We start from the raw sequence: 18756 nt of genomic DNA, 5'->3' as shown, positions 1-18756 counted from the left end.
AGTTTATCTCAAGTATGAAAATGTATGCATCTGTTTCAGCTAACCTGTGCTTCCCGAAACACATATGGCCCTAGATCCCGACGTCGTTCTATAATTTTTTCTGCTTGTTCTGGAGGAATGTCTATCTGAAGAGCCGGTGGGATGGAGGAGTTGATGAAACAGTTGATGATCGCCGTGATCTTGTTTTGAATTGTAGACTCATCACAGTGAGAATGGCACAATTCCTAAAGGGCAATTAATAGAAGAAAACCATGAAATGGCTGTCACGCGATTACAAACAGATATAGCTAACGTTGTAGAAATAACAATAAGTATTCAAATCTACATGTAAAAGAAGCTTAATAACAATTGGCATGCAGAGGTTTTTAGGTAGATAGAGCAATGTAACTAATTACTATGGCAAAATGACTTGCTGGTGCCTCCCTTGGCACCTGGCGCTCAGGGCACATGCCCTGACAACCCACCTTTAGCTACACTCCTATGTATTCTCTATGATAATAAAATTATTGGTTCCATCTTACCTTGTACTTCTGCACCTCTTGCCAGAAGAGCAGTCCATTTTCAAAAAAATCTCCCTTTAAGGATATAAACCGTTGAAATTGGCTCGCTGTAACTGGATTCAGTAATGCCTTGCGGAAAGCTATAATTTCTTTGGAGGAAGAAATCCACTTGCTGTCTAACTGCTGAAAAAAAAGTACAACTAAGTAAATCCTCTATCCATGTAATCTTTCTGGGCGCTGTCTTGTAGGACAGAAGAACAACAAAAGTTTAGTCACCGGCCAATAATAGTCAACTTTAAAGGGCCTTTGGGCTCATTTAAATGGGCAGATTATTAAGCCAGTTATCATGAGTAAAACATTTGCTTGTGGGAGATGCAAACTTTTATGGGGCATATAACATGACTGTCGGCAGAACATTGCCCTGTGTAAACAGAAAAATTTGCTGCTGACAAACAATGAAACTCTATGGGGAACAAATGATCATAATAAGGATCATTCATGCCCAAAGAAAGAAGGTGATTGCTACATAATAAAGAAGCTGAACAAGCTGGCAATGTTCAAAATGATCGTCTCTTTTCCAATCATTGACGTTTGCATTGGGCCTAAAGTGTATTCATTCAATATTTTTCTCAATAGACGATTGGATAAAAAAAAATATTTGAAATTAATAAAATGTTTCTTTTGATGTGTTGTCCACCAAATGAGCACCTTAACAATTAGAAAATAAGAGATATGTGCAATTTGGAGACAAAATGTAAAGATCAACATAAAACAAGTATATTTTACCTTCCACACGCCCAATTTCTTCTTATTTGTTTGGAATATAACATCTTCTGCCACATCCTTCATCTGTGACTGGAGAGAAATCACATACACCACATCAACAGTCACAGATTAGATGGCTAAAGGGACATCCAAAGTCTATTGTATCTTTACTGTATCTTTACTAAATGCAATTTATTGTTCCCTGTTAACAGCCATTTCAGGCTACTGAGATCTTCAATCCTCACCTCATGGTTTATCCTACACGTATATACAGTCAGGTCCATAAATATTGGGACATCGACACAATTCTAAGATTTTTGGCTCTATACACCACCACAATGGATTTGAAATGAGACAAACTAGATGTGCTTTAACTGCAGACTGTCAGCTTTAATTTAAGGGTATTTACATCCAAATCAGGTGAACAGTGTAGGAATTACAACAGTTTGCATATGTGCCTCCCACTTGTTAAGGGACCAAAAGTAATGGGACATTTGGCTTCTCCGCTGTTCCATGGCCAGGTGTGTGTTATTCCATCATTATCCCAATTACAATGAGCAGATAAAAGGTCCAGAGTTCATTTCAAGTGTGCTATTTGCATTTCGAATCTGTTGCTGTCAACTCTCAAGATGAGATCCAAAGAGCTGTCACTATCAGTGAGGCAAGCCATCATTAGGCTGAAAAAAACAAAACAAAACCATCAGAGAGATAGCAAAAACATTAGGCGTGGCCAAAACAACTGTTTAGAATATTCTTAAAAAGAAGGAACGCACCGGTGAGCTCAGCAACACCAAAAGACCCGGAAGACGACGGAAAACAACTGTGGTGGATGACCGAAGAATTTTTTCCCTGGTGAAGAAAACACCCTTCACAACAGTTGGCCAGATCAAGAACACTCTCCAGGAGGTAGGTGTATCTGTGTCAAAGTCAACAATCAAGAGAAGACTTCACCAGAGTGAATACAGAGGGTTCACCACAAGATGTAAACCATTGGTGAGCCTCAAAAACAGGAAGGCCAGAATAGAGTTTGCCAAACGACATCTAAAAAAGCCTTCACAGTTCTGGAACAACATCCTATGGACAGATGAGACCAAGATCAACTTGTACCAGAGTGATGGGAAGAGAAGAGTATGGAGAAGGAAAGGAACTGCTCATGATCCTAAGCATACCACCTCATCAGTGAAGCATGGTGGTAGTGTCATGGCGTGGGCATGTATGGCTGCCAATGGAACTGGTTCTCTTGTATTTATTGATGATGTGACTGCTGACAAACGCAGCAGGATGAATTCTAAAGTGTTTTGGGCAATATTATCTGCTCATATTCAGCCAAATGCTTCAGAACTCATTGGACGGCGCTTCACAGTGCAGATGGACAATGACCCAAAGCATACTGCAAAAGCAACCAAAGAGTTTTTTAAGGGAAAGAAGTGGAATGTTACGCAATGGCCAAGTCAATCACCGGACCTGAATCCGATTGAGCATGCATTTCACTTCCTGAAGACAAAACTGAAGGGAAAATGCCCCAAGAACAAGCAGGAACTGAAGACAGTTGCAGTAGAGGCCGGGTAGAGCATCACCAGGGATGAAACCCAGCGTCTGGTGATGTCTATGCGTTCCAGACTTCAGGCTGTAATTGACTACAAAGGATTTGCAACCAAGTATTAAAAAGTGAAAGTTAGATTTATGATTATTATTCTGTCCCATTACTTTTGGTCCCTTAAGAAGTGGGAGGAAAATATGCAAACTGTTGTAATTCCTACACCGTTCACCTGATTTGGATGTAAATACTCCTTAAATTAAAGCTGACAGTCTGCAGTTAAAGCACATCTAGTTTGTTTCATTTCAAATCCATTGTGGTGGTGTATAGAGCCAAACATCTTAGAATTGTGTCGATGTCCCAATATTTATGGACCTGGCTGTATCCTAGTTCATCATCATATATTCTGTGAGCCATCTAATGGTGTCTACTACTGAGGACTAGCAATTTTTCTTTCTTTTTCATGTGTGTTTTTTTCTACTCTATTTGTAAGGTTTAGTATCCATAATAATAAAAGACCTGTGTGCGTGCTCAGGGCTGCGTGTCCCTGTGTGTGTGTTGATAATTGAACTGGGCATGCGGGGCAACCAATCAACACACGGCGCTCCACATGCCCACACATGCTCCACAGCCCACACCAGCGCGTCACTCAATCACCACTGCCCCACATGCAACCGCGCCGCCCACACCAGTGCGCACTGCGTGTCGACCAATCATCACACGACGCTCCACACGCCGCCCGCACCTGCACGCCGGCTAATCGCTGGCCACTCACAGGTTTTGGTGTGCTCTCCTCGTCAGACCGCCACCATTACTGTCCCTGCATCATACAGCGGCACAGTCCCAGCACTCTCAGCCACAGACGCTGCCAGCAGTCTCAGCCACCAGTCAGTGCCACCAGCCACAGGTCACAGTGCCAGCAGTCTCAGCCACCAGTCAGTGCCAGCAGTCTCAGCCACCAAACAGTGCCAGCAGTCTCAGCCACCAGCCGCAGTCAGCAGTCTCAGCCAGAGCCAGCACTCAGTGCCAGCAGTCTCAGGCACAGGCCAACAGTCTCGGCCACCAGCCACAGCCACCAGTCAGTGCCAGCAGTCACAGCCACACGTCACATTTCCAGAAGTCTCAACCAGCAGTCAGTACCAGCAGTCTCAGCCACCAGTCAGTGCCAGCAGTCTCAGCCACCAATCAGTGCCAGCAGTCTCAGCCACCAGTCAGTGCCAGCAGTCTCAGCCACCAGTCACAGTGCCAGCCGTCTCAGCCACCAGTCAGTGTCAGCAGTTTCAACCTCCAGTCACAGTGCCAGCCGTCTCAGCCACCAGTCAGTGTCAGCAATCTCAGCCGCAGTCAGCAGCCTCAGCTAGCACTCAGTGCCAGCAGTCTCAGCCACAAGCCACAGCCAGCAGTCTCAGCCACCAGTCAGTGCCAGCAATCTCAGCCACAGCCAGCTCTCAGTGCCAGCAATCTCAGCCACCAGTCACAATGCCAGCAGTCTCAGCCACCAGTCACAGTGCCAGCCGTCTCAGCCATCACTCAGTGCCACCAGCCACAGCCACCAGTCACAGTGCCAGTAGTCTCAGCCATCAGTCAGTGACACCAGTCACAGTTCCAGCAGTCTCAGCCACCAGTCAGTACCAGCAGTCTCAGCCACCAGTCAGCAGTCTCAGTCACAGTCAGCACTCAGTGCCAGCATTCTCAGCCCCAGCTAGCAGTCAGTGCCACCAGCCACATGTACCAGTCAGAGCCACAGTCATCAGTCAGTGCAAGCAGTCTCAGCCACCAGCTGCAGCCAGCAGTCTCAGCTACAGCCACCAGTCAGTGCCAGCAGTCTCAGACACCAGCCACAGGCAGCATTCTCAGCCACAGTCAGCAGTCAGTGCCAGCAGTTTTAGCCACAGCCAACAGTCTCGGCCACCAGCCACAGCCACCAGTCACAGTGTCAGCAGTCTCAGCCAGCCGTCAGTGCCAGCCGTCTCAGCCATCACTCATTGCCACCAGCCACAGCCACCAGTCACAGTGCCAGCAGTCTCAGCCATACAATTTGGTCAAGTTCCCATGCCATTTAATATAGACTGTTCCTACTAATGTTTATGCACTACTGTTCTAGCGCCCGTTATTGTAATGCACTTAATGTCTAGTAATTATGTAATAGACTACAGCATTTTTTTTCTATTTCATCTGAAAAAGTTGCCTGGTACATTCAACTTAAAATCTTTTACAACAGAAAGCAAGAGTATGCAATTCTCACTTTACGTTTCTGGCGTTCTCTAAATTCTTCTGTTGATAGAAACATGGGTAGCCATTTCTTCTCAATCCTCATACGAACATATTTCTGGATCTCAGTGACAACGGTTGGAGGCAGACGATCATGTAGAAGCTTTCCCCAGCCTCCTGCCAGCATCATGACCTGTGAAAGGCTATTTGTTAGTGCCTACAGAAGGGAGGGTACGTTTTATACTAATATACTAATTAATAAGCTTTTATACTAATAACATACTTTACTTATTTTGATATAGGTTGGTGATAATATTCCTAATAGTCTTCCTACTGGTCAATAATGGTGGGGATATGGCTTAATACCTAATATTCTTGCAGGTCTAGGGTGCATAAGGGGTCAGGACCTGATATTCTTAGTGGTTTAGGATGATGAAGTGGTTAATTGTTTCATTAGAGGTTGTTTATGACATTATAGAGTTAAACTATACCATACACATTAGTGTATTGTCATTCTCAGTGGGTTCAGCCAACAGCCTAATGCGTGAGAGGAGCTCCCCAACAGAAGGAGGGAGAGAAGGATCAGGCAAAGTGGATATTTTTGCCTGGTTCTTTTGTTCTCCTGGGAGAGAAGCCGTCACCAGAGGTGTCAAGAGGTGTCAGTTTTCTTTCCTCTCCTCATTGAGTACACATACATACAGCGAAACCAAATGTGTATGTGTATGGGGGAGTTGGGAGAGACGTCTGTAAGCCAAATGATGGTTCATCTGACAGGTATTGAATGTGTATGGAAGCCTTTACGCTCCAGCCTAATCTAACATTGAGGCAGCTGAAATATATCCAGCAAGTAAATGTTCTATTCTAATGTATGGATCCCATACATGATACTCTCTGGACATCATATAGTTGTAAAAGAGGTATTCCGGTTTTGTAATATTGATAACCAATCCTCAGGTTAGGTCGTCAGTATCAGATCAGTGGGCATCCGACTCTCTGCACCCTCGTCAATTAGCTGTTTGAAGGGAACGCGGCGCTTGTTCCATTGGTGGTGCAGGGTAATTACAGCTTTTTGTCCTATTTGAATGATGTTGCAATGATGTTACACTGCACCACTGCACCACTGCCATCATGTAGATGGCGTGCAGGTAAACATTATAGAGAAGGCAGCGTTCTCACAGAAATCAGAATCCCACCGATCTCAAGTTGATGACGTATCCTTAAGATAGTTTATCAATTTCATGAAACTGAAATACCGTACCACTCAGCATGCAGTAGTGTCTCTCCATGCTGATGTCAGATTGGGCGAGAGAGTATGGCTAAAGTTATGCTTTAAATTTGTAGATTTAAAAGTCTATTCTGAATTCCATAGTATAGCTTTATAATGGTTAGAGTTGTTTTGGATTTCCACATGGATTTTTTTTCAGAAGCAAATGTGCTCCCTGTAAGGCTACATGCACACGACCGTTGTGTGTTTTGCGGTCCGCAAATCGCGGATCCGCAAAACACGGATGGCGTCCGTGTGCGTTCCGCAATTTGCGGAACAGCACGGACAGCCTTTAAAATAACTGCATATTCTTGTCCGCAAAGCGCGGAGATGAATAGGACGCGTTATTTTTTTTTTTGCGGGGCCACGGAACAGAGCAACAGATGCAGACAGCACACGGAGTGCTGTCCGCAACTTTTGCGGTTCCATTGAAGTTAATGGGTCCGCATCCGAGCCGCCAAAACTGCGGCTCGGATGCGGACCAAAACAACGGCCGTGTGCTTGAGGCCTAATATAAGAAGTGTTTGCATTCTTATTCCTGGAGTGCATATGGATTGTTATAAGGGCGTTACTATCTCAGAAGTGCTTTGTATGCATGCTTGATGACCAGTAGACCAAATACTCCTCAAGGCCCCTTTACACAGGCTGACACAACAGGCAATTATCGGGATGGAACCATTTGCTTCTGATTTACATACAGCAATCATCTCCTCTCATGCGGATGAGCAATCTGTAGAGAATCATTGCTTACGGGCAGTCCTTGCTCATTTATTGGGTGATCGTCAGCACCTTTTCACAGGGCAGTAATCAAGAATGAAAGTTCCTAGAAACGCTCCTTCTTGATAATTGCTCTGATTTTTGGCCCATGTAAAGATGCCTTTAGTCTCCAAAATGGCTGAGCACAACTGCAACGTCTTGTTCCTTGTCAGTAGAATGAGCAGCTCTAAGGTATGAACTGCTGCCCCCAAAAAATACTTTGCACACTAAGTTAAAGGGGTTATCCAAGAGCTATAATGTCTCCCCCCCCCCATATAGATTGTACTTACTTCGCTCCCCAGCACCTGCGGCTCTTCTGATGCCGGCATGGCCGACGCTGCATCTTCCCGTCGCAGGGTTGAAAACATCCAGCGTCTGGGGGGGGGCAGCCAATAGCAGGCCGCGACGGGAATGAGCCTCCCTAGTGTCACCCGTGATGCTAGGGAGGCTCGTCCCCGTCACGGCCTGCTATTGACTGACCACCCCCGTCCCTGGATGCTTTCATCCACGCGAGAGGGAGATGCAGCGATTGGCCGTGCTTGTATCAGAAGCGACAAGGGTGCTGGGGAGCGAGGTAAGTAAAATCTGTGTGAGCTGCCGGGCATATGGGGGGGGGGGGGCATTATAGCTCTTGAATAACCCCTTTAACACATAGAAATCATAATGAATATCTGACAAGAAGAAAGTCAGAAGCAGAATTGCTTTTCCTTGCCCTTTATCTCACCTGCTCCTGCTGATCTCGTGTAGCTGGACTGTTAGGCCCAAAGAAATATTTTTTATTTAGATATTTGTTTTTTATATCTTTAGAAGTTTCTAGACGTTCCTCCTTTTTTCTGTGTGAACCCCTTCTGAGATGTTCAAGATCCAACCAGCACTTGAGATCCATGCTACAAAATGAATAAAATATTGTGAGCTAATTGACCATGAACCATATGAAAGGGGCCTAAAAAAAAGCACCAAGAACTTGTATGTACTGTATGAGAAAAAGAGTAACAAACTGAAATGTGGACATTAATGTCCATACAATGTGTGACTATGAGGGAAGTTTTGGAGATGTTCATTTATGGTTTTCAGTTATGAATTTTTTTTATGTGCGCTATGCTTTATAGTATGGCCTAATGAAAAATTAGAAATATTTTGTTCTAAGGTGCTATGTTAATAACTGTTGTGGAAATGCTCTTAATTTATGATAAGGGTGCTCCTTCAAAATGAGTCAAATTGTAGTTTTCGTAGAGCATCTCCCTTTAAAATGAAAATATGAGTGTCTTTAATAAAATTTGCAGATGCTCCTTAATTTGAATGGAACCTGTCACCTGTAGCTGAGGGTAGCATAGTATCGGGACGGTCCTGCTGAATTCAGCAGGCTGTTACTCCTAGGCTAGTATTAAGTACTTTTACAGTACTGCCAGGGTAAACCTTGCAGCACACCAGCCCGGTGAGACTCGTGGCTCCACTTTTCCTTGCCTCCTGCCCATGACTATGCGTGACATGAAAGAAACCTGCCAGTCATGGGCAGAAGACAGTGGGGAGGATAGGAAAGTCTCACCTGACTCATCTTCCTTGCAGTGCTGGCACACGATGCGAGGTTCACCCTGTCAGTACTATAAAAGTACTGAATTCTAGCCCAGAAGTGACAGCCCGTTGAGTTCAGCAGGTCTGTCACTATACTATGCTGCCTTCAGCGAGGTTAGCATAGTAGAGGTGCCAGGTTCCCTTTAAACCCCTCCTGTACAATGCCATACACATATATACTGTAGTAAATGTTGACTCAAAAGTTGACTGACAGCAACACTCTCACAGTAACAGCAGCTCCTTTTCGCCTGTCCCTATGATCCTGGTTTTGCATTGGTCAAGGCTGATGGGAAATAGATGCACAGCTAGTAATGTATAGTGATATACTGTCATCAGAGAAACAAAGTACACTCTGTTTGAATTCTATGGCTTTTTATCTGTCAGGACATAATAAAAAAAATCTGGTCCTTAAAATTACAATTAGGGAAATACAACCTCAAATGAACAACAACACTATCTCAAAATACAGAAACTGTATCTGCAAAATTAAGTACACCCTTACTGCTTCATTAGGAATCAAGAGAATAACAGCCAGGTGCCGCTAATAAAATGCTCTTCAATAATTGTTTATCAGCTAGTGTGACCACCTCTATAAAAGCAGAAGTATTGGCAGTTTGCTGGTCTGGAGTATTCAGGTGTGTATTAACACAATGCCAAGTAGGAAAGACATCACCAATGCTCTTAGAGAAGCAATTGTTGCTGCCCACTAATCTGGGAAGGGTTATAAGGCCATTTCCAAACATTCTGAAGACCATCTTTCAACAGTAAGAAAGATTATTAACAAGTGGAAAACATTAAGGACAGTTAACAATATTCCCAGGTCAGACCGTGCAATGCTCAGAGATATTGCGAAAAACCCAAGAGCTACATCTGAGACTCTACAGGCCTTAGCATGTTAAATGTTCAAGTTCGTGACAGTACAATTAGAAAAAGACTGAACAACTACAGTTGCAAGAAAAAGTATGTGAACCCTTTGGAATTATATGGAGTTCTGCACAAATTGGTCATAAAATGTGATCTGATCTTCATCTAAGTCACAACAATAGACAATCACAGTCTGCTTAAACTAATAACACACAAAGAATAAAATGTTACCATGTTTTTATTGAACACATCATGTAAACATTCACAGTGCAGGTGGAAAAAGTATGTGAACCCTTGGATTTAATAACTGGTTGAACCTCCTTTGGCAGCAATAACTTCAACCAAACGTTTCCTGTAGTTTGCAGATCAGACGTGAACAACTGTCAGGAGTAATTCTTGACTATTCCTCTTTACAGAACTGTTTCAGTTCAGCAATATTCTTGGGATGTCTAGTGTGAATCGCTTTCTTGAGGTCATGCCACAGGATCTCAATCGGGTTGAGGTCAGGACTCTGACTGGGCCACTCCAGAAGGCGTATTTTCTTCTGTTTAAGCCATTCTGATGTTGATTTACTTCTATGCTTTGGGTTGTTGTCCTGTTGCAACACCCATCTTCTGTTGAGCTTCAGCTGGTGGACAGATGGCCTTAAGTTCTCCTGCAAAATGTCTTGATAAACCATGATGCCCCCACCACCATACTTCACAGTTGGGATGAGGTTTTGATGTTGGTGTGCTGTGCCTCTTTCTCCACACAGAGTGTTGTGTGTTTCTTCCAAACAACTCAACTTTGGTTTCATCTGTCCACAGAATATTTTGCCAGTTCTGCTGTGGAACATCCAGGTGCTCTTGTGCAAACTGTAAAAGTGCAGCAATGTTTTTTTTGGACAGCAGTGTCTTCCTCTGTGGTATCCTCCCATGAAATCCATTCTTGTTTAGTGTTTTACGTATCGTAGATTCGCTAACAGGGATGTTAGCATATGCCAGAAACTTTTGTTAGTCTTTAGCTGACACTCTAGGATTCTTCTTCACCTCATTGAGCAGTCTGCGCTGTGCTCTTAAAGTCATCTTTACAGGATGGCCTCTCCTAGGGAGAGTAGCAGCAGTGCTGAACTTTCTCCATTTATAGACAACTTGTCTTACCGTGGACTGATGAACAGCAAGGCTTTTGGAGATACTTTTATAACCCTTTCCAGCTTTATGCAAGTCAACAATTCTTAATCGTAGGTCTTCTGAGAGCTCTTTTGTGCGAGGCATCATTCATATCAGGCAATGCTTCTTGTGAAAAGCAAACCCATAACTGGTGTGTGTTTTTTATAGGGCAGCTGTAACCAACACCTCCAATCTCATCTCATTGATTGGACTCCAGTTGGCTGACACCTCACTCCAATTAGCACTTGGAGATGTCATTAGTCTAGGGGTTCACATACTTTTTCCACCTGCACTGTGAATGTTTACATGGTGTGTTCAATAAAAACATGGTAACATTAAATTCTTTGTGTGTTATTAGTTTAAGCAGACCGTGATTGTCTATTGTGGTGACTTAGATGAAGATCAGATCACATTTTATGACCAATTTGTGCAGAAATCCATATCATTCCAAAGGGTTCACATACTTTTTCTTGCAACTGTATGTCTGGAAAGCTTGACCAAAACTGGATCATGTAACAGAACAATGATTGTCATGTTACACATGCATGGTTTGCCTTTTCATTCTGTGTCCCTTCTCTCTTCCCCTCCTGCTCTGCTCTCTGTAAAGTCTCCTCCCCTCTCTCCCTTGCATTCTGGCTTCACTCTTCATCTCAGCCACATGTATCCTGTTAGCTGCTCACACCATGATTTTGTGACCTATCCATTTGCTCATCGGTGTATGATCTGCATAGTTTGGAATAAACTTCTTCACGATCTACAAGGTGTCGTTTGGAACGAGTCACTGTCAGCCAATTCAGCTAAGATTGATGGTTACCGCTATCTCATTACAACTGTAAGTTTCAGAGATCACACTTTCAATGCTTAGATTGGAGAGGCAGAACAGTCAAACAAATCAGTGAAAGGATCTTAGAAGATCAGCCAAATATCTTTCAAAGGATCCTTGCTAGCTATGCATGTATCGTGAGATGTATATGGGCACTGGAATATAGCAGCAAAGCACAGTGCAAGCCTGCATACTCCAGCCAGCAAGCAAATCTCAGCATAGGATTCATCAGTTTTCAGCACAGATTGATTGCAAGGACTGTTCATGCAACGGGTATATAATCAGCTTCCACACTGTGTATTGCCACATGCATTTCTACCTGCAAGTGAATCTAAGCTCTGTATGCAAACGAAAGTAACTTTGCAGCAGCCATTACTATACTATTCCCTCTTGCTCCTCTCCCCACTGGTTGCCTAGGAAACCCAATCCTCTAACCAAAACATTGATACATTTCTATGCAAACACATACCTTGTAATTTAACCCTCCGCTTATCATCCCAATGCACCAGCAAGGCAATGTACAATCTGAGGAACCTAATACATAGCAAGAACCTGAACTTCCTTTAGATCAGGAGTCAGATCCTATGTGCCACACAAAACAAAAACGTTTAGTAAAACCAACTTGGAAAGTTTAACAGAACTACCGTATGAGGCTGACAAATAGGGAACTGCTGTGTAACATCAGTCACTTATGGTCTAACACTGTTGAATGCATGTCAGCTCTGTCTCAACCAACTCATGAGGTATTGCACCTAGAGGTAGGGGTGGGCGATATTGCGATATTGGCGATATGATATGTGCCACGATATGGATTTTGTGTATATCGCCTATATCGCCGCCCCGCGATATGACCACGGAGCGGTAGTGAATGATTGCGCAGAAGCTTCTGGCTCACCGCTCCTTGGCCTCCCGACCGCGCTGTACTGGCCAGGGTCGGAGTACACAAAGCGTCAGCCCGCCCAGTGCTTGAAGAAGACGCCACATCTGCGGACTCCATTAGCCGGCCGCTGCCGAGCACCCTGCAGGAAAGGTAAGTATAATAACAGCGACTCTTGTGGGGGGACGGGGACTCTTGCTGGAGGATTGGGGTTGGGGGGGGGGGAGTGGATAAGGAAAGGATCTTTTTGCAAAGGATGGCCAGAACCTGATCATCTTCTGATGGCACTGAGACCGGCTGCTCTGTCTGAATATATAGCAGGGAGGGCACATGGAGTCTGATGATGGCAAATGCTGGGGGACACATGTCTGATGATGGCAAATGCCATGGGGCGCTGATTTGATGGCACTGGCTCACTGGGGGACACATGGAGTCTGATGATGGCAAATGCCACATGGGGCTGATCTGATGGCACTGGCTCACTGCTGGGGGACACGTGTCTGATGATGGCAAATGCCACATGGGGCTGATCTGATGGCACTGGCTCACTGCTGGGTGATACATGTCTGATGATGGCAAATGCCATGGGGCGCTGATCTGATGGCACTGGCTCACTGCTGGGGCACATGTCTTATTCAGACATGTGTCCCTCAGTGAGCCAGTGCCATCAGATCAGCGCCCCATGGCATTTGCCATCATCAGACATGTGTGCCCCAGCAGTGAGCCAGTGCCATCAGATCAGCGCCCCATGGCACTTGCCATCATCAGACAGTCTGATAGATGATGGCAAATGCCATGGGGCTGATGGCACTTGCTCTAGGGGACATGTCTGATGATGGCAATTGGCAAATGCCAGGGGGCTGACGCTGACTGATGGCAAATGGCATGGGGCTGATGATTTGCTATACCACAGGCACATAAAAATATTGTTTTTAGAAAGCAATTAGCAATACGTTAGTAATAGTTTAAGTCTTAAGAGAAGGTTTGTCTTATTAGAGACGAGTACTCGATTGCTAAAATAATCGTTTCCTGCAGGCGCCCTAGATGTCATCAAGCTGTGCCTGTTTTGGTCAACTTCATGGAGGAGCTTACATGTGGGGAGGAAGAGGTGCTCATAAAGAAGACCGGTGCGACGTCGGTCATATGGACCTGGTTTGGGTTTAAGGGGTCGGATGTGGAACAGAAAAATATAATCTGCAAACTATGCCAGGCGACAATAATAGCAAAGAGAGGGAATACAACCAATTTGTTTCATTATCTCAAAGTGAAGCACGTTTTGGAATACGAAGATAGCCAAAAACTGCGCCCTCTAAAAATTTCTTGCAAAGTTTATTAATTTGTATTTTTTGTATACATACAGAAGAAAATAATATATCGCAATATATATCGCATATCGCACATGCTTCAAATTATATCGCAATATAGATTTTAGGCCATATCGCCCACCCCTACCTAGAGGGCGCTGTTAAGCAATTGAATGCTGCTTATGAGAACTATCAAAGACTGTCTGCTTTTTGAACAAAACATATGCAGTTGGTTAGATCTTTGTTAGATCAGGTTATATCAATTGTTGTTTGCATTAGATCTCACACAGAAGTAGAGATATTAACAGTTATTTGCAGGGGGGCTAACCCGTCATCAGCCCCCCGTTATAAAAATTTTTACCAAACAATTAGCTATTTTGGACGATATTTGTTAGATCCGGTATGATCAACTAGTTGTTTTGTTAGATCTCACATAATTACAGACTTATTAAGTGATTAATAAGGGGGGCTAGCCCCCCTTATGTAATACCAAATATTCATAATATCTCTGTAATTATATGAGATCTAATATTGAAACCACTTGATCTTACTGGATCTAATGCAGATCTATTAGTCTGAATCAAATTTCACCAGAAAATTATATGTGGGGGGCTAGCCCCCCCCCCTTATGTAATACCAAATATCCATAATATCTCTGTAATTATATGAGATCTAACGTTGAAACCACTTGATATTAGCGGATCTAATGCAGATCTATTAGCCTGAATGAAATTTTACCCGAAAATGATATGTGGCGGGCTAGCCCCCCCCCCCCCCCTTATGTAATACCAAATATCCATAATATCTCTGTAATTATATGAGATCTAACGTTAAAACCACTTGATATTAGCGGATCTAATGCAGATCTATTAGCCTGAATAAAAGTTTACCAGAAAATTGCATGTGGGGGGGCTAGCCGCCCTTATGTAATACCAAATATCCATAATATCTCTGTAATTATATGAGATCTAACGTTGAAACTACTTGATCTTACCGGATCTAATGCAGATCTATTAGCCTGAATGAAATTTTACCAGAAAATTGCATGGGGGGGGGGGGGCTAGCCCCCCTATTTAATACTAGCTAATATCTGTGTTTTCATGTAAAATATCTCTGTAATTATATGAGATCTAACGTTGAAACCACTTGATCTTACCGGATCTAACGAAGGGCTATTGAAAAAAGTAGATTGTCCGGCTTCACCTCGCAGTGCGTGTTTTATTAGGAAACGTGCTTAAAAACCAAACATCAGGCTCATTTCATCAACATGTTTCGGATCAACATATATTACAGATCCTTCCTCATGATCTAACGAAGGGCTATTAGTCTGCATCAAATGTTACCAGAAAATTGCATGGGGGGGGGCTAGCCCCCGTCATTCATCACTTAATAAGTCTGTAATTATGTGAGATTTAACAAAACAACTAGTTGATCATACCGGATCTAACAAATATCTTCCAAAATAGCTAATTGTTTGGTAAATTTTTTGATAAGGGGGGGGGGGGGGGGGGGGCTGATGACGGGTTAGCGTTGAAACCACTTGATCTTACCGGATCAAACAAAGTTCTATTAGCCTGAATGAAATTTTACCAGAAAATTGCATGTGGGGGGGGGCTAGCCCCCCTATTTAAGGCTCCATTCACATGTCCGTGGTGTGTTGCGGATCCGCAACACACCCGCCCGGCACCCCTGTAGAAATGGCTATTCTTGTCTTGTCAAGCTGCGGACAAGAATAGGACATGTTCTATCTTTTGCGGAGCTGCGGACCCGAAGATCGGGGCCGCGCTCCGCAAATGCAGATGCGGACAGCACACTGTGTGCTGTCCGCATCCATTCCATCCCCATAGAAAATGAATGGGTCCGCATCCGTTCTGCAAAATTGTATGCGGAAAACGTATGTGGACCCATTTGCGGACGTGTGAATGGAGCCTAATACGACCTAATATCTGTGTTTTCATGTGAAATATCTCTGTAATTATATGAGATCTAACGTTGAAACTACTTGATCTTACCAGATCTAACGAAGGGCTATTAGTCTGCATCAATTTTTACCAGAAAATTGCATGGGGGGGGGGCTAGCCCCCCTCATTAATCACTTAATAAGTCTGTAATTATGTGAGAGCTAACAAAACAACTAGTTGATCATACCGGATCTAACAAATATCTTCCAAAATAGCTAATTGTTTGGTCAATTTTTTGATAACGGGGGGCTGATGACGGGTTAGCCCCCCCTGCAAATAACTGTTAATATCTCTACTTCTGTGTGAGATCTAACGAAAACAACAATTGATCTAACCTGATCTAACAAAGATCTAACCAACTGCATATGTTTTGTTCAAAAATTTTGATATGGGGGGGGCTAACACGGCTGAGGTCAACACAGAATATTCCTTACAAGAATTAAATGAATTGAATGAGCTCAATCTTGCGAGAGATGATTTAGTAATACAAACGAAGACAAAAGCAGAAGTAAAAATCGCACATCTCCATGAATCCAGATCCCATCCCTCCCCAACGTCTAGGTGCTCCACAAGATCTTCCAAATCCTTACGATCAACATCTTTTACTCTCAGCCAACAACTCATCAAAGCCAGCGCTGATGCAGAAGCTTCTAAAATCCAGGCAGCCTTCGCCCAAGAGAAAGCAGAGATGGAAGCTGAAGCTGCACGGATGGAAGCTGACGCTGCACGGAAGAAAGCAGAGATGGAAGCTGAAGCTGCATGGATGGAAGCTGAAGCTGCACAGAAGAAAGCAGAGATGGAAGCTGAGAGCTGCAAGGAAGAAATCACAGATGGAAGTTTTGGCAAAACAATGTGAGCATGCCAAATACATGGCAAGACTAAGAGGCTTAGAGCAGGCTGCAAATGATAATGAAAGAGGTATCAGTAGCAGTCACTCTGTTACATCTTATACATCAGATTCATCACAGACCTCTTCAGAACTCCATCACTCTGTCATAGCAGCCAAAACACTCAACCAAGGTGTTTTCTCTGCACCTACTGCACTTTCTCAACTGGTACGGATAGAAAAGACTTTCTACCTTACTATGGCACTAACCAGCTACCTCCTAACAAGCCCACTACTATACAGCTGAAAACCAACACACCCTTGGACTGTACGCCAGATCCAGTGTTGAACGCCTTAGCACCATCCTATGTGCCCAAGTCACTCAACATCAGTGTACCAGCCATTGCAACTAACTCTGTCCCACCTGCAACTGTATACCCAAAGTCTGAAAACACAGACATGTCACAGTTTGCTAAATACATGCTTCGCAGAGAACTCACTAGGACGGGCCTCACTACGTTTGATGACAAACCTGAAAATTACAGAGGCTGGAAATTCACCTTTAAAGCCACAATCAGCGAGCTAGACACCACTGCTGCAGAAGAACTGGATCTACTCATCAGGTGGCTAGGTCCCCAGTCTGCCAAACATATCAAGAGACTCAAAACAGTTTACACTTCCAATCCTGCTACAGGTCTCGACGCTGCTTGGGACAGACTTGAACGTAACTTTGGTAGCTCTGAGGCCATCAAAGATGCCTTATTCAAAAGGGTGCAAGGCTTCCCGAGGATTACAGCTAAAGACAATCTAAAGCTTCAAGAACTCAGTGATCTACTAGAGCTTCAACTAGCTAAGGCTGACACCCTCCTACCTGGACTTAGTTACCTCGACACCCCTCGTGGCATCAACCCTATTGTCCTTAAAGGGGTTCTGCACTTTGTTTAAACTGATGATCTATCCTCTGGATAGATCATCAGCATCTGATCGGCGGGGGTCCGACACCCGGGACCCCCGCCGATCAGCTGTTTGAGAAGGCAGTGGTGCTCCTGCAGCGATGCAGCCTTTTCACTGTTTACCGCAGGCCCAGTGACGTCACGACTTGTATCAACTGGCCTGGGCGGGTCTAAGCTCCATTCAAGGGAACGAAGCTTAGCCGCGCCCAGGCCAGTGATACTAGTCGTGACCTCACTGGGCCTGCGGTAAACAGTGAGAAGGCCGCAGCGCTGCTGGAGCGCCACTGCCTTCTCAAACAGCTGATCGGCGGGGGTCCCAGAGGATAGATAATCAGTTTAAAAAAAGTGCAGAACCCCTTTAAGCTACAATATGGCATTCAAGAAAAATGGGTTAGTCAGGGATCAACTTACAAGAAAAAAAACGGAGTTGCCCTTCCTCCCTTTTCCTACTTTTGTGACTTCATAAGGGAAATCGCGGACTCAAAGAATGACCCAAGTTTCTTCTATGGTGACAGTTACCCTCTCAGTCCACCTCCTACAGGACTTGCAAACACACGTATAACGCACAGAGACCGCAGGGGCCCAGTATCAGTGAAGAGAACTGATGTTCAACCTGCACCCACTACGGTTCTTCAAAGGACTGGGCAAAACATGAAATTTGAGTATCCAAATCGCCAATGTCACATACATAACAAGCCACATCCACTTAAGAAATGCATCGGCTTCAGAAAGAATCCTCTACAAGAACGTAAGGAACTTTTAAAGGGATTTGGAGTTTGTTTAGGATGCTGTGCCTCCACAGAACACCTTGCAAAAGACTGTAAGGCTGTCTTTAAATGCATGGAATGCGGTAGTGATAACCATGTACAAGCCCTTCATCTGTACCAACACAGCTCTACTCCATCCACAAACATCCCTCCCGGGGCAAAGCATGGCGGGGAGTACACTGAACAAACAGCTGCCTCCACCCCAGTATTCTCTACATGCACTGAAGTCTGTGTGGAAGGACTTTGTGAGAAATCCTGTGCAAAGATATGCTTGGTTCGTGTATAGACAAAGGGCCAGCCAAAAAGGGCCATATGACTGTATACCATTCTTGACGATAAGAGTAACCGATCTCTTGCAAGTACAAGGTTCTTTGATCTGTTAGGCATAGCAGGAGATGCTTTACCTTATACCCTAGGTACTTGTGCAGGCATTACAGAAGTCTTGGGTAGAAGAGCCAGTGGCCTCGTAGTTGCTCCTCTCAATAGCAACATGGAAATACCCTTGCCTACTATCATTGAATGTAATCAGATCCCAACTAACAAGGATGAGATCCCCACTCCTGAAGCTGCCCTGCACCATTCTCACTTGAAGGACATAGCTAACCAAATACCAGCCTTTGATGAAAAT

General features: G+C 44.2%; 1 protein-coding gene across 1 annotated transcript in view; it reads right to left on the bottom strand.

The window, feature by feature from the left end:
- Positions 1-18756, bottom strand: part of RGS22 (regulator of G protein signaling 22) — a 161247-nt gene that overhangs the window by 13056 nt on the left and 129435 nt on the right. Inside the window, exons 18-22 of the mRNA XM_040432191.1 lie at positions 7758-7920; positions 5048-5206; positions 1287-1355; positions 522-683; positions 45-224 (exon numbers count right to left, since the gene is read on the bottom strand). Coding sequence (XP_040288125.1) covers positions 45-224; positions 522-683; positions 1287-1355; positions 5048-5206; positions 7758-7920 — 733 coding nt within the window. The remainder of the gene's footprint in view (positions 1-44; positions 225-521; positions 684-1286; positions 1356-5047; positions 5207-7757; positions 7921-18756) is intronic.

The sequence above is a fragment of the Bufo bufo genome, chromosome 5, assembly GCF_905171765.1.
Source record: "Bufo bufo chromosome 5, aBufBuf1.1, whole genome shotgun sequence".
Taxonomy (NCBI): domain Eukaryota; kingdom Metazoa; phylum Chordata; class Amphibia; order Anura; family Bufonidae; genus Bufo; species Bufo bufo.
This window is presented reverse-complemented; position numbering and strand designations above follow the sequence as displayed.